This window comes from Gadus morhua, chromosome 19 (genome assembly GCF_902167405.1).
Source record: "Gadus morhua chromosome 19, gadMor3.0, whole genome shotgun sequence".
NCBI classification, from domain to species: domain Eukaryota; kingdom Metazoa; phylum Chordata; class Actinopteri; order Gadiformes; family Gadidae; genus Gadus; species Gadus morhua.
In genome coordinates, this window is record NC_044066.1 from 14,664,407 (window position 1) to 14,687,417 (window position 23,011).

The window sequence follows — 23,011 nt, forward strand, 5'->3', positions numbered from 1 at the left end:
CGTTTCAGATATCTGTAATGACAAATTATAGGACCGTTTACTTTAGGCGGGAGCGGAGCAGCTCTCTCTCCACACATCCCCTGTGTGTGGGCTTGTTCAATTTCATGGCATTTTCTCGTGATCTTTTCGATCACAGCCAACGCCATGACTGCTCCTTTCTTATTCCATTCGGAAATGAACCCACTTCTTCTTTGATTATGGCGGCAAGGGGAAATGACGTATTTCTGGATATCTAAAACGTAATGCCCAACACTCAAATGACGTTTGAGATATCTTTAACTTTCATTCTGCCTAGGCAAAACTGAATTACAGATATCTGCAATTGTCATTCAAGATGTGTGACGAGTTGAATGTCGTTTTCCGTGAAGTCATTGCAGATATCTGTAATTCAGTTTCGCCTAGTCAAAACTGAATTACAGATATCTCTAACTATCGTTTCGACTAGTCAAAACTACGTCACAGATATCTCTAACTGTCGTTTCGACTAGTCACAACTACGTAACAGATATCTTGAATGAAGTTGTTGATATCTACAATGTAAATTCCGGATAGTCAAACTTAGTTAATAAATGTCAATTCGGCTTGCCATAATGTTCTTCTTAAAACGAGGTTGATACCATGCAAACTGTCATGTACAGGGCCTTATATCAAGTCGTATAAGTCTCCCTTGGATGGTGATGAAATTAGGGCTAATATGTTTTATAATGGCTATGCTATGGAGAAAACGAAGGGAATTTTTACTTCCTGTTATGCAAATTATGCAATGACGTCATCTAGCGACTTCTAGCGGGAGAGCCAATAGCTACTGTTGTTACTGAAGAGTTGGCAACACTGAAAGGTAGACGAGGACAGGAGACGAGGAGGCTAGGTTTATCTGCAACCAAGCAAATGTGTATCAAGCAAACGTTTATCTGGGAAGAGGAGACGCTGAGATATTGTATATTCACGACATGATGAAAAGTTTAATCAGGCTAAACCCCGAGCGCAAGAACACTCGGGAGTATCAACTTGAGGTAAGACCACTTTTGAAATGCACATTAGCCTACTAGTAGCTGTTTTGTTTGATGGTCATGCCCTTGCTTTGCGTTTGAATACGAACTATGTCGCTGGTCGATGCTCTTATCATGAAGATATTTAGTAAATCTGGCTTTCATAACTGGGTGTACTGTGGACACGCGCTATACACGTGGATTCGAGTTCCGAGTTCATCGAGTGTGCAACTTGTTTTTTAAAGGCAACAATCATGGCAGAAAACGAACACATCCAATGTACATTTATGGCTGTCCGTTCAGTAAAACGAATCTGCTTGCCTCCTCAGTATTGTCAATAACATTCAACACAAAAGTAACATACCATATAGTGGTGGGTAGTAACGGATTACAAGTAACGCAAATGAGTAAGAAAGTACATTTTTCGGCTGACGAGTACTTTTCACGTTCCTTTTTTAAGTCTGTAATTTTACTCTTACTCGAGTAAATATTTGATTTAGAATTCTACTCTTTACTCAATTACATTTTCCATTGTGCTTTCATTAAAATGAGTATTTTGATAAAAACATTATCTTTGTTGACTGTAATACAAGCGTACACGTTAGCGACGCGCTTTTCCTAGGTTGCAACGTGAGTCGACCGTTACGTTGGGACTGAGGACTAGAAACGCATGGATGCAGACGCGCAGGAAGATATTTTCGCCAGGGGGTGCGGAGTTACGGTCCACGTAGGCTATAGTTTAGATAATTCTAAAGAAACTATGTTACACTGTATTCTGCAGACCACTCACAAACTTGTTCGTCATTGTCGTGTCTGGCTCTGTGAGTGTGCGTGCGTGCATGCTATGTGCGTAGGCTGGATAAATCTGATTGCCCAATCAGCCAACCAAGTCAGTCTCTTTTGTGTTTAATTGGTTGTGTTCCTAAAGCTCTTGCCTTTTGTCACATGCACAGAGCTTAATGCAATTGCTTTTGTTGTACAACTTGTGAAGAAATGTTTTAGGAGTGCATCTCTTTCTCTCCCTCCCTCACTCACTCACGCATTTAAACCAGCCGCGTGCCGTCCATATGAGTAACCCCTGACTGCAGCTCGCAGATCGAGGAGGAGCTAAATGTGGGCGGGCTTAAACGTTTAACTCCGCCCACATTTAAGGAACATTCCGCACAGTATCATACGTTCTCCCGCTTTCGAGCGGAGGAGCTAAATGTGGGCGGGCTTAAACCTTTAAGCCCGCCCACATTTAAGGGAAATTCCGCGCAGTATCATGGACCAGACGGAAATACGTTCTCCCGCTTCTGTCTTTGGTTTATTTGACTTAGCTAATATAATTGTGTACGAGTGGAAATAATGTGTCTATACTAAAAAAGACATTTGAAATGACAAGTTAAAAGTAGGAATGTCTAAGTCTATCAAATGCATGAACCCTTTGTGCTGTGCTGTATTGATGTTTGAGAATGTGCTGCCGGATCTCCGCCACCAGATGGCGCCCGAGAGGATAAAACCATGGGTTAAACGTTTAGACCCGCCCACATTTAGCTCCTCCGCTCGAAAGCGGGAGAACGTATGATACTGCGCGGAATTTTCCTTAAATGTGGGCGGAGTTAAACGTTTAAGCCCGCCCACATTTAGCTCCTCCTCGATCTGCGGGCTGCAGTCAGGGGCACTTGGTCCATATGGGCAGGTGGGGCGGCGAACTCCCTGCAAAAGCATGCTCCCAAAAAAAATTGTTCCTCAGTAAATTATTGCTCCAACTTTATTGTTAATAATGTGATTGTCACATTAACTATCTATAGTTTCTGTAGGCTTTCCGACAATTTTTGGTCTGTTGATATCAAATAGATGGTGGTGATTCTAGTTGAGTTTAACGTGTCATGCAATGTGGGGCGGCGGAGCTCAACGACCGCGTCCCTCCGTATGTTTCTCGCATAACCCTGCAGGCTGCAATAAGAATTGCAATCAGCGCTATAAGACGCCCATATGGTCGTAAAGTAGTCTGCCCCATGGTCATATTCTAGGACTGTTGTTGTTTAAAATCGAATTACTCCGCCTGTATCTTTCAGCATTGAAGACTATTTATTTATTTCAACAGGTATTCAAATTGCATACCCGATTTCATACCTGATTTAAACAGCTGTTATTGAGAAATATCTGATTTCAAAAGTGTTGTTATTGAGAGATTCGCACACATCGTCGGGCCGAGTTCCAAATCGAAGGTCTGCTTGATTGATGACTTGTATTTCTACTTTTCATGTATTTGCAATGCACTCGCTAAGCCTGTTGTTATAATAAAATATGGAAGAAATAACTTCCCTATAAGGGACATCATATGACGAGTGTTGCGGATGGCACTTCAAAAGCGTGCAGTAACATTAGGCTCTTAGTTTATTTCTTACTCACAATTAGTTTAGTTAACATGTTTTAATGTAAATGTAAAGTAACTTGTAATTTGAGTAACTTTAAAACAAAGTACTTTTTTACTCTTACTCAAGTAGGTTTTCAAATTGGAATATTTACTTTTACTTAAGTAGATTTTGAAGGAGGTAATTTTACTTTTACTTGAGTATAGATTTTCAGTACTCTACCCACCAATACTGATTTCCAGGGGTGTAATTCCTCTGGTTTTGGCGTTGTCGGTTTGGATAAAAGCGTCTGCTAAACGTCTCTTTAAGTCTTTTAAAACCCTTTCCGGTGTCGAATCTGAATGTGTTTTTGTTTTTTTTGAGAGAGAGAGAGAGAGGGAGGGGGAGGGGGGGGGAGGGAGGGAGGGAGGGACGGACAACAGAGGGAGAGAGGGACAGACAACAGAGGGAGAGAGGGACAGGCAACAGAGGGAGGGACGAGAGAGGCAACAGAGGGAGAGAGAGAGAGGCAACAGAGGGAGGGACAACAGACAACAGAGAGAGGGACGAGAGAGAGGCAACAGAGGGAGGGACAACAGACAACAGAGAGAGAGACGAGAGAGAGGCAACAGAGGGAGGGACAACAGACAACAGAGAGAGAGACGAGAGAGAGGCAACAGAGGGAGGGACAACAGACAACAGAGAGAGAGACGAGAGAGAGGCAACAGAGGGAGGGACAACAGACAACAGAGAGAGAGACGAGAGAGAGGCAACAGAGGGAGGGACAACAGAGGCAACAGAGAGAGAGACGAGAGAGAGGCAACAGAGGGAGGGACAACAGAGGCAACAGAGGGAGGGACAACAGACAACAGAGAGAGAGACGAGAGAGAGGCAACAGAGGGAGGGACAACAGAGGCAACAGAGGGAGGGACAACAGAGGCAACAGAGGCAGTGATGTTGCTAGGTACGCGTCCTGCGTCCCTGACGCATTAAAATCTGAAAGGACGCACTAAACTCACTATCCATGCGTCCCGGGGACGCATCTCATTTTCCCCATGAAAAACGATACATTGTGAACATTAAACAACTCGTGTTTAATCACAGTAACTGGCCAAAGAAACCTTCTTGTGAGCAGATCGGACAAGCGCTGTTTCAACCCTCTGCGCATGTACTCGGCGCAGATGTGATCCCCTGTACAAGGTATCGCGACATGCTAATTTAGCCGCTACCAAAACAACTAGCTCGTCACCGCTGATTTCATTTCAACAATTAAAAATACGAACTTCATAGTAAATAAACCCACGTTTCCACTGCTCGATGCTGTGCTCATTCGTGTCGAATGAGCAAATCAAACAGGATTTTTTTGCAATCCTTCTGATTGAATATATGTACATTTATGACAAAATCGTGAGGACTAGGCTTGTGACACACACACACACGCACACAAATGTGGCGCTCGCGCGGTAATAGCTCATTGGCGCCACCTAGTGATCATTATGTGCAAATGCACAGCCTCTCATTAAAATGACTTAGGGGTCATTTGACCCCTCTTGCGGCGCTAGGAGTAAGTAAAAATGGCCCGGCGTTTCTAGTGTTAAACATGAACGGTTGAGTACTCCAGCTCTAACCATATCATACCACCATCAAGGAGTTTAACACTATTAATTTAATTTAAGAAATAGAATAATAATAAAAAAGAAACACATTTTTTAAACTGGGGAGTCGGGACCCATTGAATTTCTCAGGGACCCACCCAACTCGCCACCTGTGGGTCCCGGGGACTCACTACATTGAAAACCTATCAACATCACTGCAGAGGCAACAGAGGGAGGGACAACAGAGGCAACAGAGGGAGGGACAACAGAGGGAGGGATAACAGAGGGACGGTAGTATATATGAGCAGTAGGTTGTGGAGTTGAACATAAAACATGACAATGGTCTACTCTACCAAACTCACTCTTGTCCTGTTGGCTTTTCGTTCCTCTGTTATGCTGACCTGTGAGTATCATATTAATTAAGTTTACGGCATGCTCTATATCAGGGGTATTCAACTACAATAGAAAGGTCCTTCAAGATTTCTTTAAAGGGTAATTCTGGTGTGATATATATATATTAGAGCTGTCAGTTAAACGCGTTATTAACGGCGTTAACGCAAACCAAATTTAACGGCGTTAAAATTTTTATCGCGCGATTAACGTAATTATTTTATAAAAAAAAAAAAAAAACTTTTTTTTTTTTTTGGCCTCAAAACAAAGAAGCAGTAGCCTGACTGCTATGTTCAAATGACATTTGTTCAAAGCAGTCGTTTAATTGCACTATAGGCTCTTTTTTTGTATCGTCCTGTTTTGATCAGTGTAAATGCCAATGTTGTTATCAATAAAAAATCATTTGCACAAGGCAAGCCGATGCACTTCACCATGTTGATAAGAGAATTGATGACTTGTATTTCTACTTCTCATGTATTTGCAATGCACTCGCTTGTTAAGGCGGCCGCCTTAACAAGACTAGGGCCCCGCCTTGACTACCAATGTATTGAAGAAAAAAAAAAAAAGTTGAAAAAGAAAAAAAACAAGAAGTGTGCATTTCGCCGGCACAACGCGACAAGAAATGTGCGTTTCGCCGGCACAACGCGAAGCATGTGTTCAAAACGCTACCCTGAACCTGTGGATACAAAGGATTTGACTGTGGTAGGAGTAGCGAGAAGTCAGTGTAGCGTTTTCGCGGCGAAATTTTGTAGAAGATATACAATTTCCTCGTTTATGGCGCCCCCTAATGGCGAAATTTTCCGAAATTTTTATCGTACGACAGTAAGGTTAGCACCAACATGTGTGTAAAATTTGGAGTCGATCCGATGTGTAATTTTGATTTTTTTGGGATTTTGGATTTTCCACGTCTAATTTAGCTAATAAACCAAAATTCAAAACGCAACCGTTTCGTCGTCGAAGGTCGGATCAAAAAAGTAATGCAGGAATTCTTTTCGTGTAGGTCTGAAGATGCCGTGTGTAAAGTTTTGTGTCAATTGGTCGGGAAATGTGGGAGGAGTAGCGAAAAATTTTTTTTGCGGTTTTCGCGATTTAGCGAAAAATATTCATGGACGCAAATGGGCGTGGCCTAGGTCAAAAGATGCAGCAGACTCCAGTGCATCTGTGGGTACAAGTTTTTGGACTCTGGAAGGTTCGGTGTGGGAGTTATAGCCCCGAACGTGTTTTCCTAGGTATAGCGCCACCTAGTGGCCGGCATGTCTGGATTTTGGCGTCTGCGTAGTCCCCACGGATCTGGATCTAGTCATGCAATTGGCGTGTCGGCACCATTTACGGTTTGGGCTGCGGTACCACTTTCAAGGAGGTAAGTATAATAATAAACACTACAAAAACAATAGGGATCCAACCTGTTGGCTTGGACCCCTAAAAATGGCATTCGTAATACTCAGGTAATACTGTTTACAACATTAGTCGTGCCAATAAAGTTTTTTGAGTGTAATTGAGACGGCGACATCTGGTGGTTGAATATATTGTTGCATAGTCTATCATAGTCACCTGTCGATCTACCGCCAGTGACGTGCGGTGAGGTCAGTGAGTGGGTAGGCACTGAGTTCTGAAAGCCAGATTTCTCTAAACCTATATATTGTTAAATCAAAAACAATAAACAAACAGGCACGCACAGCCGATTTCAAATAAGTTCCTCCCTTACACACACACACACACACACACACACACACACACACACACACACACACACACACACACACACACACACACACACACACACACACACACACACACACACACACACACACACACACACAGAGACGGGACGTATATGAAATGTCACAATGGTGACTTCAGGTTTGCCCGTAGCCTACTGTAGTTTGGACTAAATGATTAAACATCGCATCCATCGACTTAACGGACCCCTCCCTCACACCGAGGGCCGAAAAAACGTAAGGCAACAAGTCAAACCTTTGCCGATTCAAACTACCGGTACTACTTCTATTCAACTTAAAAATAAAAGACAGCATTCATCATTATGTAGGACTACAGCATAACTGATGGCAACTCCACTCCATAAACTTTATCTTAATAGATAAAGTACCAGTAGCATATGCCCCATGGACCTGTCCAGCATCAGAATGTAACCATTTATCCACATTGCAGAGCTTAGGTTTGTCCGTCAGTAACAATGAAAACACAACTGCTCAATTGAATATAAAATGCAGAATTGTTTATTTACATGGAAATAAACAGTCGTTTATTTCATTCATGCGTACTGGCATCTTTGAGCAAAATACCCCCAAATTTTTTCGGTGCGGGGCTTTGCGCCGCGCCAACAACACCACCAACTGCTTACCACCTTGACTGAGACATTTACTGGGGGAAACACTGGGATGGCACTTCAAAAGCGTGCAGTAACATTAGGCTATTAGTTTATTTCTTACTCACAATTAGTTTAGTTAACATGTTTTAATGTAGCTCAAAATATATATGTAAAAAATATAAATTGTGGGTGTGGTCATACGCAGTAGTTTCTGCCACACCGAAATGAAGGAGCACCGCACGTTACTGATTCCAACACGTTATGTATTTTTCACTGATCCAAGCACTCAATACAAAAATGTAAAGTAACTTGTAATTTGAGTAACTTTAAAACAAAGTACTTTTTTACTCTTACTCAAGTAGGTTTTCAAATTGGAATATTTACTTTTACTTAAGTAGATTATGAAGGAGGTCATTTTACTTTTACTTGAGTATAGATTTTCAGTACTCTACCTACCAATACTGATTTCCAGGGGTGTAATTCCTCTGGTTTTGGCGTTGTCGGTTTGGATAAAAGCGTCTGCTAAACGTCTCTTTAAGTCTTTTAAAACCCTTTCCGGTTTCGAATCTGAATGTGTTTTTTTTTGAGAGAGAGAGAGAGAGAGAGAGAGAGAGAGAGAGAGAGAGAGAGAGAGAGAGAGAGAGAGAGAGAGAGAGAGAGAGAGAGAGAGAGAGAGAGAGAGAGAGAGAGAGAGAGAGAGAGAGAGAGAGAGAGAGAGAGAGAGAGAGAGAGAGAGAGAGAGAGAGAGAGAGAGAGAGAGAGCGCGCAACAGTATATATGAGCAGTTTTAGGGGAGGAGACTGCAAGAGTGTATATATGAGCAGTAGGTTGTGGAGTTGAACATAAATCATGACAATGGTCTACTCTACCAAACTCACTCTTGTCCTGTTGGCTTTTCGTTCCTCTGTTATGCTGACCTGTGAGTATCATATTAATTAAGTTTACGGCATGCTCTATATCAGGGGTATTCAACTACAATAGAAAGGTCCTTCAAGATTTCTTTAAAGGGTAATTCTGGTGTGATATATATATATATATATATATTTTTTTTTTATAACGCGATTTGGAAATCTAAAAATCGTTCCGTCCATTCATCTCTGCATAGCACTACGGAGTGATAATAACAAAGACGTGAATCAGGCAATAAATCCAATTTCCTTGACAGCGGTAAAGTTCGGTGTGCATTAAAGTACAGACGGAGTGGACCAATTGCGAACTGCTGCTCCAAGTTAAACCCCAAACCCCCCCCCCCCCCCCCCCCCCCCCCCCCCCCCCGCGCACCACACATTGGTCCTTGGTCTGTGGGAAACACTGACCGAGTAGGCTTGTTTTCCTTGTAAGGTTTTGTTGGTCCTTTTTTAAAACATTTTAACCAGATCAAAGACGGTACAATAATGAACTGTGTTCTTAATGTTATCACCGGCCTCAGAAACGACCGCTGAATCGAAAAGTGCCCAGATGGTGTTCCCTGAGCCTAAATACAGAGGTGTATTGAGACACTTGTTGCATCACTTGTGTTTTCAAGCAGGTGCTGGCATCCCTGAGGTGGTCACCAATCTGGGGGACACTGACACTGAGGTGTTCACCAGAGAAGGAGAAGATGCCATCTTACCGTGTGGCCTGGATTCCCCGGTGAACCTGGAAGATGAGGTTTTTGACTGGATGAAGGAGCAGCAGGAGGTGTTCTACTATGAACAGGGCAAGGACTACAAGAACCACGGTCGGAAGGGACAGGACCCCCAGTTCGTGGGCAGGGTGGGCCTTCTCCCAGGGGGGCTGCAGGCCGGTAACGCCTCTGTGGTCCTGTCTAGTGTGACCGAGGCCGACGGCGGAGCGTACAAGTGCATCTTCTCACGTGTGGGACTGACGAGACTGATCCGGCTGACTGTAGGTGAGTGAATGGTTCCGGTTCGTTCAAGTCTCTCGCTCTCAGCTCTCACCTACAGCACCTTTTAGTTTAATTTGACCCCAAGGGTTCTTTGTCAAAAAGATTATAAAAAGGAAACTGACCATTTTATCTTTTTGGAGCGCGTCCCCGACCACGTTGCCCCAAAAATCAGGAAGGCGGGTGAGTTCGATTTCTGCTAGTTACCACACCCCGCCCCCCCTCTGTGTACCACATGGAGGTGGGCTGGGTCTAGGGGTAGGGTATAGGGTTAAGGATAGGGGTCTAGGGGTAGGGTGTAGGGTTAGACTGAGGGGCAGGGCCGGATTAACAATTTCCTGTGCCCTGGGTAACCAGACTCAAGGGCCCTAACCCCTGCACCCAATCAACAAACGCATAGTTGCTATCATTAAGAGCATATAGCCTATACTTCTATTCTATCAGGCTTCTGCATGGCTCAGTGGAGATGTATGTATGTACAATAGCCTCAGCATAAAGTGCATTCAAGAGACAAAACAGATGCACAAATGTTTAACATAACTTTTTACACTGAATCTTTCACAGAACTTGGTGGCTACAGTGTAATTATTAAATGTTCCAATACGTAGCCAATCAATTATCTTCTGACTGCATCAGTAATATAAAGAAGACAGCTATGGAAGCCTTAATTTTAAAACCAGAGATTATTTTTTGAATGCTAAAATGTGTAATTATCACCAGCCATGAAGCAGGCAATTCGTGTGTATTGAGTAAGAGTAAACCATTGGCTACACTTTTGCATGTACCGTAGTTCAAAGTCAAGATCATGTTTATTGTTTTACAATTCAACATTTCATGACAAATAACAACTGGCCTTCTTTCAAGACTGAACTCATGAATACATAAACTATTGAATTATTAGGCCTAATGGCCTATCTTTGCTTTTAAAGGTGAGCCTAACGACACACTGGCATTCCATACTATATGTGAATAACTCATACACAGCATTTCATATCAGGCCTAATACATGTCTATTGTCTATTTATTAAGTCTTATATATTTTCCTTTTGTTTGGCGACCCTGTTGTAGCTTAAAGGGGCCCCTTATGCTTTACCGTTTTTTCCTTCTCCTATTGCGCTTTACATACGTTTTTGTCTATGTAAATGGTTGGCAAAGCAACTTTACCTCAAAGTGGCCACAAAAGGGAATAAATGAATACCGCAAATCAGTTACTGCGCTGCCTAGAAACGGCTCCGTTTCTCATTTGCGGTACATTTACTCCCCCTTGTGGCAATTTTGTGGTATTGTAGCTTTGCCAACCATACATACACAAAAAAATATGTAAAGCGCAATAGGAGAAGGAAAAAACGGAAAAGTATAATAGGGCCCCTTTAAATCCATGTACAACATCTGACATTAACACACATCCATTAGGCCTAATTATTTGATTATTTTCTCTTCTTTTAACAGGTGATCTTGACACACTAGCCTTCTTGACTTTACGTAAACCCATGCTCAGCATCTCACATTAACACTATGAATTCTTATTATCTTTTCTGTTTTAACAGGTGAGCCTAATTCACTGGCTTTCTTGACTTTAATATAGGCCTACATTCATACCACAACTAATAACCCTTATTATCTTCCCTAAGACACTGGCCTTCTTGACTTCAATTGTGTAAAATGAAACAAAACCTTCAATGCTATCAAAGATTCAAGTAATTTCTAATAGCAGATTTCTCAGTGGCCTTCCCTCTAGACTTTAAATATGCAAACTGGTGCACAATAATTCTATCATCAAAATCCAAACCATCAACAACTTCATGTTCTATGGCCAGCAAAGAAAGTACAGACAGTCTTGTCTCTGACATTCACTGCTGTTCCCCACTCTCCTCCAGTGTGTCAAGTCACGTGACTCTCGCCCTCGCTCACTGTGTCCGCGTAGAGCCGACGGCAGGCGGCATTTTTCCAGGCTGCTACAAACGCTCTTTTTGACTTGATGTAACATAATACTTTGATCGAACTGGTTGCAAAGAAGTGCATGCAGGACCAGTTGCCCTACAGCTTTCACTGTTTTCTTGCAGCATTTCTCAGAGACGCGCCCCCTTTTTGTCTGGTGTGTTCCTGAATCCTCGGACGCCAGCCTTCCGGGTTGCACGTTTGATATCACTTCCGGTCTCGGAGCATTCATAGCGTCCCTGTTCGTCTTTGTGATAGTGGCATGAAATTGGCTAGTCGTTGTTTATTGTTAGCTACATTAGCCTCTTTAGCAAACCAGCCCGAAAACCAACAGCACAACTTTACATTGTATTGCACGCACAGCCAGACCATGCAATGTATAAATTGGTGTCCGGAATAAAGTAGCAATGTAATGAAGTCTGTAAGAGCATTAAAAATCGACGTTAAAATGACAAATACAAATACAAAAAAACAACTCTTCACGGGCGCAGCCATTTTGTTGAGAGCGTCATCACTGACGTCATGACGCTCAGAAGGCTGGTGTCCGAGAGGCATCTGTATCACACCATAACTGTACCGACGTTAATATATTGTTTATCTTTCTTCTAACAAATATACTTACTGTAAGTCGCTTTGGATAAAAGCGTCTGCTAAACGCCCTGAATGTAAACGACTTAATGCCCACAGTGGTGGAGCCGCGGTTGAGGCTGGAGGTGGTCGAGGTTCCCCCGTCCTCCGGCTCGGTGCGGCTGTCCTGCGTCTCCAGAGGAGGCCAGCCCCAGCCCAGCGGTCTGGAGTGGCAGACCCCCAACGGAACTGTGATCCCTGCAGAAGAAGCACCGCCGGCCGCCTCCTCAGACAGCGACGGCCGCGACTCCATCAGTCAGACGGTGAAGGTGACCGAGCCAGGCAGCTACACCTGTCTGGCCCGGCAGCAAGGCGTCCACCCTGCGGTCAGAGACACCATCCGAGTGTTTGGTGAGTGTTTCCAGTCAGCTGTTTTGATGGGACTGTTGAATCAGAATCTGAATCATACTGAGAATAACACTCCTCTCTCCTTTGGTTCAGTCAATTGGCAGTCGTTGACCGGCGATCATGAAGAGGTCTTCTGGAATGGTACCCGGAACGCCCTTTGTGTTTTGTCTATTCTCTCTATTATGTTATCATTTGGAGCTAAAATGTACAAATGTTGTGCCAAAAAGAAAAACAGTGAGGAAGGTATAGTGCAAAATACAACCAACAAAGGGCCTCCAAGGGAATTCCCTGTGTTGCTCATGACACCTCCTGATAGCGCTCTGGCAGGTGCCCCTAACCTTCTGATTGAGATCAGAGCCGGTCCTAGGGTGACCCCTGAGGAAGTTATCTCTCTGGAGTCAATAAGTGGATGACAATACATTTTGCGAATGACAATATATTTTGTCATTCTGATTGCTGTAGTAGTTGCCAATGGTGGGCTGTACTTACTACAGGTGATTATTTGCTGATAATTTTGCATTATAGCGAATCGGGATGCAATTAATAGTTTGAAATATTCACCAAAAATCAAAAATATTTTCATTCGGATGGCTGTAGTATACCCTATATGAATATATGAATATAATTAATTTTGAGGCCCTCGTGTTGGTTTAGCTGGTTTGACAGCTTTGCAGACATAACTGTTATGTTTTGTATTTGAATAAATTATAATTCAACAAATACTTGTTGGTTTTATACATTTTCTTAATAGGCCTGCATTTTCCATTTTGTGCAAGTATGTTTTGCTATTGAGCAAATGTGTTTTGCTATTGGGCAAGTAAAACATAACAGCCACTTGCCCTTTTCGGCAAGCTTAATGTCAAGGCCTGAATATGAGGCATCTTGAAATGTAGGGAATATTTAAGGCATGTACACGCTGTACCTCTACATCATAATATTAATTCAAACAGTGGTGTAATTGTCAAATACATTTGTCTTGATAAATTTATGCAGTTGCCTATGAGTGAATTTTTTTTCTGAACAAAAAACATCAGAATTTCATTGCCGACTCATTTTAAGTCACATTTCTAAAGGCCTCGCGTATAGATCAAACTCAGATTCTAACACAAGTGCAGGTTGGTCTCAGCTTTTCACAAAATAACAAATCCAGGGCTTTTGTTCGGCTTGACTTTACATTTAAAACTCCTAGATTGCTGAGTCGAACATCATCCATGGTAGATTTAAGGTAGGTCTTGGCCAGTTTGAGTGTGGAAATGCTTCGTTCACAGGTAGCTGTACTCACAGGTATGGCAATGGTCCCTTTGCATAAACCTCTTTGAATGGTTCAATGATCTTTGAGTTCCGCAATATCAGAGGGCATCTGTTTACCAGATGTGGACATAAGAGCCAGACAAAGTCTCTGAAAAAAAATGGAAATACGACAAGGGTGGCCAATGGGGTGGTCGGGATTCAGTCTAGGGTGGCCCACAGACACACAAACACACAGTGACGGAGCCACTGTGTGTTTGTGTGTGTTTTATTTCTTTTTCCCGCGTGTAGCTTTCAAAATTTTTTAGGGCCGCCCCCATGAAATGACCACGTACCCGAGGTGGCCAATCCCATTTCATGGGGGCGGCGGCCGGCCTTACAAATATGGGGACATCTGAGCCAAGTAAGACACATCCATGAGCACGTGAACCGCAAGGCGGACTGGGGCATTGTCGGTGTCAGACTCGGTCTACGAGGTGAGTATTGTGGTCACACATCATTCTCTGAAAGATTAAACTAGTTTCTCGATTTTGACAGCGATTGGATACCAAGCCAACATGATTGACTGCCTATGTAATAGATAGATTTTTTACTTTTATAAGAAATCTATTATATACTTACCTGCCAGAAAAGATTAGATCTCTGATCGACTCGTTAATCCATTTTGATTAGCCTACCTTTGATTGGTTAGCTTTGCCTACCCAGCCCTGAACGGGAAGCTATCGGCCACGATGCTTCATTCTTGTCGAAGCCACGACGGAGAGAGTGCCGCGTCGAGCTTGTTTTTAATGAGTGGAATGACTACAACCGTAAAATATTTAATTTCAGTTTACTTAATAACTGAGAAAATATTAATGTAAAGAAGACAACCAGACTGCGAAGTTAGTAGGCTATTTGAATGTGAAGAAATATATTTACTGCCTTTAATACTTTTATTTTGAAGAACATTATAGGCCTACCTAGGTAAATACTTTTGAAATAGTAATTCATTCTTGTTGAAGCCACGACAGAGAGCACCGTGTCGAGCGTGATTATTTACTTCTCCCCTTTTCAGTATTATACACACCTTTACCCAAGCCTTTGAGATTGAAATAATACTATTCGTAATGAGTTCACTGTAGTGTTTTCTGTCCAGCCTTAGGTTTGATGGAAGGGATTGTGGATTCCAAGGTGATCCCCAAGTGTTACAGGAGTTCAAATACCTTCTGCCACCTACAAACAAGTTTGTGTGGAGATGTTAATCTCCAAGAATATTTTGCCAACTTGGAGAGACAGAGCCAGCTTGCTCCACCCATCAACTGACCAGCTGCTGTTGACAATTACATAACACTTAAGGTGATGGCTGGACTTTAGAATATAACCTATTCTTTCTTCAAATCATTACCACCAATGGCCCCGTATCCCTCCGCCACCCAGAACAGGAAGTTGAATACAATGGGAGGGGCTACTGATGACTGCGAAAAAACCACTACAAGTTTATCCAAATAAATTTTTCCATTGAAGGTTTGTTGTTTGTTTAAGGTTTCTCATTGTCATTATCATAGTTTATATATATATATATATATATATATATATATATATATATATATATATATATATATATATATATATATATATATATATATATATATATATATATATATATATATATATATATATATATATATATATATATATATATATATACAGGGTGCGATTTGTGAAAAAACCAGAGGGGGGGGATAATTTTGAGAGACATTTTATTCAGGAAAAATAACCACACAGTGTGAAAACTTATGAAAACAGTTGATCTTGTGACCTTGTGTATCTAAACCTTACACTAGGCTTCATAACGTAGGCGGTAGGCCTATTTTGAACGTGAACTTAAACACTGCATTTGCAGAAATATTTTCTCATAGCTAATATTGTTTTTAAATGTGCCAAATAAAAAGAATATATATTTTTTTCCCGATATCAGTTCAACAGAAAATATGAAATACCACAATGTGCTGTCAAGACGTTTTTTTTTTTTTTTTATGGGTTAATCGGGTAGACTATAGGTCAGACTACGAAAACAGTCCGCTCTGATGACGCACTTCAGCCTCTGTTTTTTGCTTTCCTGTTGGCGGATCGATAGCAGCGTGGTGACCCTGCTTCAACCACATCTCTGCAAATCTGCGGGCCGGGAAGGAGGCAACATCTGGTGCATTTACAGAGATGAAAAGCAGATTGTGCTGTGCGGACACATTCATTCTGTTTCTGCCATCTGTAAGAATGTGGTTCATGGCGCTGAAACCTCTTTCACACTCGGCTGTGGACACTAGGAGCGTGGAGACAGCGGTGAGAACTTTGCGCATGCTCTCTCCTGTGACACCGTGACATTTAAACTCATGGAACTCCTTCAGGAGTATGGGACTGGTTGCGGCCTCAACAGCAAGAGTTTTGTGTATGGCGAGCAGTTTTTCATCGCCGTAGAGGATGCGCTCGTCTTCATCAGATGGCCAGTTTGATGGATTTAGAGCGGCGGCGGCAGAGATTATCCCGTTGTCATCCAGCCTGCGCTCACGCGCGACGCCTCTGACTCGCTCCCGGTAGATAAAAATCACAGCACAATCAAAATGAAGACGGACCCTGTGTATTTTGGTTGTTAATTATTACGATGTAATGGTGAAAATACTTGGGGGGGGGGGGGGATAATTTTTATCCCCACCGAGGATAAAAATAATTCAGCAGAGGGTAGGACGTGTAAACCAGCACGCATCATTTACAGACATTTGCATATATATATATATATATATATATATATATATGTGTATATATATATATGTATGTATGTATGTATATATATATATATATATATATATATGTAGCCCTGTGCTATATTTTCCTTTAATTTTCTTTAAGTTAAAAGGTGTTAATAAATGTTTAATGATTTTGAATGCATTATGCAGAATGTTTCATTTTCCTATGGCCTGTATTTTATTTTCATTTGAGTATGTACGTTTTGGTTGTTTTCTTAATGTGACCTTTGAACCGGAGGGTTAAAAGGTTGGAAGCTCGGCAGCTGAGGAAGGGTGAACCAGGAAGAGGACGGACGGCTAGTGCGAACTCGTGAACCATTTATACCGGCTTAGATCTATGCATGCAATAATACTCTGTCTAGGATATAGACTAGAGGTATACTGTTTAGGTTGTCGGATAGATAACCACCACATCAGTGATCGTGTGTATTGATGTTCTTTCTGAGGTATACAGGAGATGCTGAACCTGCATCCAGACGTGGACGCGGCGAAGCCTGAGTGCGGTTAAGTGGGATGTGTGCCCAAATAAGGATCTTGCCGGTCGTTTGGATAAGACGCCAGCATAAGGATCTTGCCGGTCGTTTTGGATAAAACGACAGCGTGGACCAATCGGCACGAGGACCGCGACTTTCCGCTCGCTTCCACACGCACGCACACACACTCCGCCAAGTGAGGTGAAAGGTACATTTGATTGTTTGTTTGTTTGCTCCTGTGAGTGAAGCGGCCGTTCTGTTTTTGGCCTCCACGTACCCAAGCGACGACACAGGCCTGCAACGTGGGGATAAATAGTTCGTGCCGGCATAGGACTGCATTTTGATTTCAACATTTCCAAAATGCATGTGATTTCATCTGTCAATTGATTTACCTGTTTCTTGTGTGAATTGATTTACCTGTGGGTCGATGCACTGAATGATTCTTGTTAACGTGTTAATCGAATGAAACCATCTTTCATAGTAACTTATGTGTTTTTATTGTCATTACCATGCAGTGATTCCGATACATTAGGGGTTTATTTCTACAAGACACTACAATACAACTAAACATAAAATCGGGTAGATTACCACATATAGCGCAGTGATGTTGCTAGGTACGCGTCCTGCGTCCCTGACGCATTAAAATCTGAAAGGACGCACTAAACTCACTATCCATGCGTCCCGGGGACGCATCTCATTTTCCCCATGAAAAACGATACATTGTGAACATTAAACAACTCGTGTTTAATCACAGTAACTGGCCAAAGAAACCTTCTTGTGAGCAGATCGGACAAGCGCTGTTTCAACCCTCTGCGCATCTACTCGTCGCAGACGTGATCCCCTGTACAAAGTATCGCGACATGCTAATTTAGCCGCTACCAAAACAACTAGCTCGTCACCGCTGATTTCATTTCAACAATTAAAAATACGGACTTCATAGTAAATAAACCCACGTTTCCACTGCTCGATGCTGTGCTCATTCGTGTCGAATGAGCAAATCAAACAGGATTTTTTTGCAATCCTTCTGATTGAATATATGTACATTTATGACAAAATCGTGAGGACTAGGCTTGTGACACACACACACACACACACACACACACACACACACACACACACACACACACACACACACACACACACACACACACACACACACACACACACACGGCGCTCGCGTGGTAATAGCTCATTGGCGCTACCTAGTGATCATTATGTGCAAATGCACAGCCTCTCATTAAAATGACTTAGGGGTCATTTGACCCCTCTTGCGGCGCTAGGAGTAAGTAAAAATGGCCCGGCGTTTCTAGTGTTAAACATGAACGGTTGAGTACTCCAGCTCTAACCATATCATACCACCATCAAGGAGTTTAACACTATTAATTTAATTTAAGAAATAGAATAATAATAAAAAAGAAACACATTTTTTAAACTGGGGAGTCGGGACCCATTGAATTTCTCAGGGACCCACCCAACTCGCCACCTGTGGGTCCCGGGGACTCACTACATTGAAAACCTATCAACATCACTGTAGCGTGTGGTCAGTTTAGTGTGAACTTGGGAGCGTCCCAATTAACTTTTGGGTTAATTAGAATATCATGTTCATAGCCATGGCATGGGGGCGATACATAAAATGGAGGCTCTGCTGGGATTGTTGTGTTTGTATTGTTTTGGAATCCTTTTTGTTGTCGTAGTCTTATTGTCTTATTGTTAGGTAAGCACGTCGTTTGCGCTTAAAGAAGATTGTAATTTAGCTATGGAGGATCCATCAAATTATAAAGCCTGGCAGCAAACAGAGCTTCTGAAGTGGTGCAGTAGTGAGGGCATTAACCCTAAGCATGCCATATTGGTTATCGGTGTACGTGAAGATCTTGAAGTGGGCCAAATTGAAGATGTCCTACATACTGTGCGATGTTGGGGACGTGTCCGAGTACGGGGGAGGAAATTCAGCAGTGACGCTGGTGGCCTTTTAGTTCTTTGTGAATGCAAAGAAGAGGTTGTTTCAAGTTGGGTTCCCCCGGAGGTGAGGCCTGCTGATGGTGACGATGTATGGAAGATTGTGAATGCTAATGGAACTCCTGCTGCTCCTGATGATTTTTCAGAGAAGTTGAAAATCTTCTTAGCAACTGAGGGGAAATCAGTAGCTGATTTAGAAGGTTTTTGCACTCCGTCAGTTCCCCCTGGCGGGACTTCAGATGCAGTTCTCCAGTCTTTAGCTGATGCTATCAGTCGAGCTAATAAAGGCCAGACTGAGAGTCATAGTTATCGCCGGCTTAGGATTTTCTCCGGTAGCATTCCCACCCCGGCTGGGGAGGAATCATTGGATTACTGGTTAGAACAGGCGACACTGATGGTCCAAGAAAGCGAATGGCCTGAGCAGGAAAAGAAACGCAGAATCATTGAGAGTTTGAGGGGTCTTGCTGTAGAGGTAGTGAAGTCCTTGCGCCTTAGTAGGCTCTGCTGGGATGAATACTGCTGAGCGTGGGTCTTCTGCACGACCGCAGAGGTTTAGGAGTGATGGTGACCGTTTCTGTTACCGGTGTGGGGAGGACGGTCATATCGCCACTAAGTGCTCGTCTCCTGAAAATGAGAAAAGAGTTATTAGGAGGCTTATTGCTTCACTTAATAAAGCCAAAAGAAACTGCTTTCCTGACAGTGATTTTAAGGATGACACAACGCACGCTTCAGTCAGAAAACAAGCTGTGCAATCCAAGACAACTGCTACGTTTCCTAAGGGGCTGATTGGTCCGTCGTCTACTATGCAGGTGAAGGTGAATGGGCACCCCTGTACAGCGATTCTGGATAGCGGGTCACAAGTGACGATCATTTTTGAGAAATGGTATGAGGAACACTTGTGGGATGTAACCATCCAACCAGTGTCGGGGTTGGCCATTTGGGGCCTTAGTGATAACAGCTACCCATACTTAGGATATGTTGTAGTCGATATGCAGTTCCCTAAAGAGCTTGATGGGAAACAAGAAACACTGTCAGTGTTGGCTTTGATTTGTCCTGGACCTAGCACGCCAGATCAGGTCCCTATGATTTTAGGCACCAACGCTAGCTTGTTTCACCGACTTGCTGCTGTGTGCGGCCATCAAAAGAGTGAAACTCTGACTAATACTTTTAACATCAGGGGGTTTGGGCTTGAGAAAGGGATGGTTTCACAGAGTGTTAGCGAAGGGGACCCAGATGAAACTGTCGGTTTGATCAGCTGGATGGGCCCTGGGCAGCTAACCATACCCCCTCTAGAGAGCTGTTGTGTGCCGTGTCAAGTGGACTTATTTCAGTCAGAGCTTGAAGGCATAGTTGTGGTGGAGGCGAGTGATTCCACGCCATTGCCTCAAGGTGTGATGTTGCAGCCTGTGGTAGCCCTAGCTAAGGCTATTAATCCTAAATGTTTCTCTCTGCTACTGCAGAATGAGTCCAAGAAAGAGGTGAGGATACCTTCAGGCACACCGCTAGGGAAAGTGCAGGTGGCTGATTTGGCGATTTCGCCAGGGACTGGTGAGATATCAAGAGAGATGGACCCCAGTCAGATTGATTTTGGTGATTCTCCTATTCCTAGGGAATGGAGAGAGAGACTTACCCAGAAGCTGTGCCGGCGGCGCAAAGTGTTTTCACTCCATGAATGGGAAGTTGGCTTGGCCAAAGGAGTGGAGCATCGCATTCGACTGTCTGACCCCCGACCTTTTCGGGAGAGGTCCAGACGTTTGACGCCTGCTGACATAGAGGATGTGCGTAAGCACCTTAGAGACTTGCTAGCTATAGGAGTGATCAAGGAGTCACGGAGTCCGTACGCATCACCGATAGTGATCGCCAGAAAGAAAAATGGTAGTGTGCGTATGTGCATCGATTACCGAACTCTGAATACTAAGACTATTCCTGATCAATACACCACCCCACGCATCGATGATGCACTGGACTGCTTAACTGGAAGCCGATGGTTCTCCGTTCTTGATCTTCGTAGCGGCTATTATCAAATAGCCATGGCCGAGGAAGACAAGGAGAAAACTGCGTTTATATGTCCTCTCGGCTTCTATCAGTTCGAGAGAATGCCGCAGGGAGTAATGGGGGCTCCTGCGACATTTCAACGTTTAATGGAGAAGGCCGTAGGGGACATGAACTTGTTACAAGTCCTTGTCTACCTAGATGATTTAATTGTTTTCGGTGCGACTTTGGAGGAGCATGAGGAGAGGTTGATGAAGGTGTTAGACCGTCTCGAGGAAGTGGGTCTTAAGCTTTCAATGGATAAGTGCCAGTTCTGCCAGCCTAGAGTAAAATATGTGGGGCATATTGTGTCGGCTGACGGGATTGCCACCGACCCAGCTAAGGTGGAGGCTGTCACCAAGTGGCCGAAGCCTACTGACTTGAAGTCCCTGAGATCTTTTCTCGGTTTCTGCGGCTATTATCGCAGATTTGTAGCACACTACTCCTCCACAGTTAAGCCATTGACAGACCTGACCAAGGGTTATCCTCCAGTGAGGAAAGGAAAGAAAGTGAGTGTTAAAGACCAACAGCAGTACTTTAAAGAGTCTCAACCGTTTGGCTCAAGATGGACTAATGAGTGTACCAAGGCTTTCCATGAGATCATTGAGTGCCTCACCAACGCGCCTGTATTAGCTTTTGCGGACCCGAACAAGACCTATGTTTTGCACATTGATGCTAGCCTTAAAGGGTTAGGGGCTGTCTTAAATCAGGTGCATGATGAAGGCCTTAGGCCTATCGCGTTCGCCAGTAGAGGTTTGAGTGCTGCAGAGAAGAGGTATCATATTCATCAGCTTGAGTTTTTAGCCCTTAAATGGGCAGTGGTGGATAAGTTCCATGACTATTTATATGGGGTGAGATTCACTGTGATGACGGACAACAATCCGCTCACCTACGTATTGACAACTGGGAAGCTAAATGCGACAGGGCATAGGTGGCTTGCGGCCCTAGCTACATATGATTTTGAGATCAAATATCGCCCTGGTAAAACTAATGTTGACGCCGATTTGCTTTCCCGGATTTGGATTGACGAGGACACTGAGCCCTGGAAAAAGCTGTCACAGGGTGACGTGAGGGCCATCTGTGGTTATGCACACGTACTGGAGTCACCTGACGGGGAGGTGCGTGTAGCAGATAGACTAGGTATCCCTGCAGAAGGTGTTCCTGAGTTGCATGCTTTTGCAACTCATCTCAATCTGGGTAGTCTGGAACAGTTCACCCGAGAAGAATTGCGAAAAGCGCAACTGGAGGACAGTGTACTCAAGGTGGTTAGAGAGGCCCTGAACACTGGCCAGTGGCCAGCTAATTTAAGCCAGACTGACCCTGAAGTAGGTTTGCTGAAACGTGAGAGTCCGAAATTCAGTGTTGAAGACGGACTAGTGTACAGAATTACAAACAAAGCCTCCGGAAAAGAAAGACGTCAGTTGCTACTGCCCAAGGAGTTCAGATTGCCTGTGATTCGTGCTTTACATGATGATATGGGACACTTGGGGGTAGAGAGAACTGTAGACCTGGTAAGGGAATGGTTTTACTGGCCGAAAATGTCTCAGGCTGTTGAGAGATACATAGGTAACTGTGGGAGGTGTGTAACGTGGAAGAGCCCTTGTTCCCGAGCTGCTCCGTTACATCAAATTACCTCTAATGGACCTATGGAGCTGGTTTGTATCGATTTCTTGTCTTTGGAACCAGACTCAAGTGGATATGGTAACATACTCGTCGTTACAGATAATTTCAGTCGCTACGCGCAAGCATACCCGACTAAAGATCAAAGAGCAATAACAGTGGCCAAAGTCTTGGTTGAAAGGTTCTTTGTGCATTATGGCCTCCCGGCTCGAATTCACTCGGATCAGGGCCGTGATTTTGAAAGCCGATTGATCAGAGAACTTTTGAGGACGTTGGGGATCCGAAAGTCCAGAACGACTCCCTATCATCCCCAGGGGGACCCCCAGCCTGAACGGTTTAACAGAACGCTGCTTTCCATGCTGGGGACTTTGAGGGACACACATAAGAGACAGTGGAGCCGTCATGTGAGTCAACTAGTGCATGCATACAATGGCACTAAGAGCGATGCCACAGGGTTTTCTCC

General features: G+C 43.5%; 1 protein-coding gene across 1 annotated transcript in view; it reads left to right on the top strand.

The window, feature by feature from the left end:
* The window catches only part of LOC115532650 (butyrophilin subfamily 1 member A1), a 29,839-nt gene extending 17,062 nt beyond the window's left edge, over positions 1 to 12,777 (top strand). The window contains exons 3-4 of the mRNA XM_030342522.1: positions 12,153 to 12,477; positions 12,768 to 12,777. Coding sequence (XP_030198382.1) covers positions 12,153 to 12,477; positions 12,768 to 12,777 — 335 coding nt within the window. The remainder of the gene's footprint in view (positions 1 to 12,152; positions 12,478 to 12,767) is intronic.
* Positions 12,778 to 23,011: the final 10,234 nt, after the last annotated feature.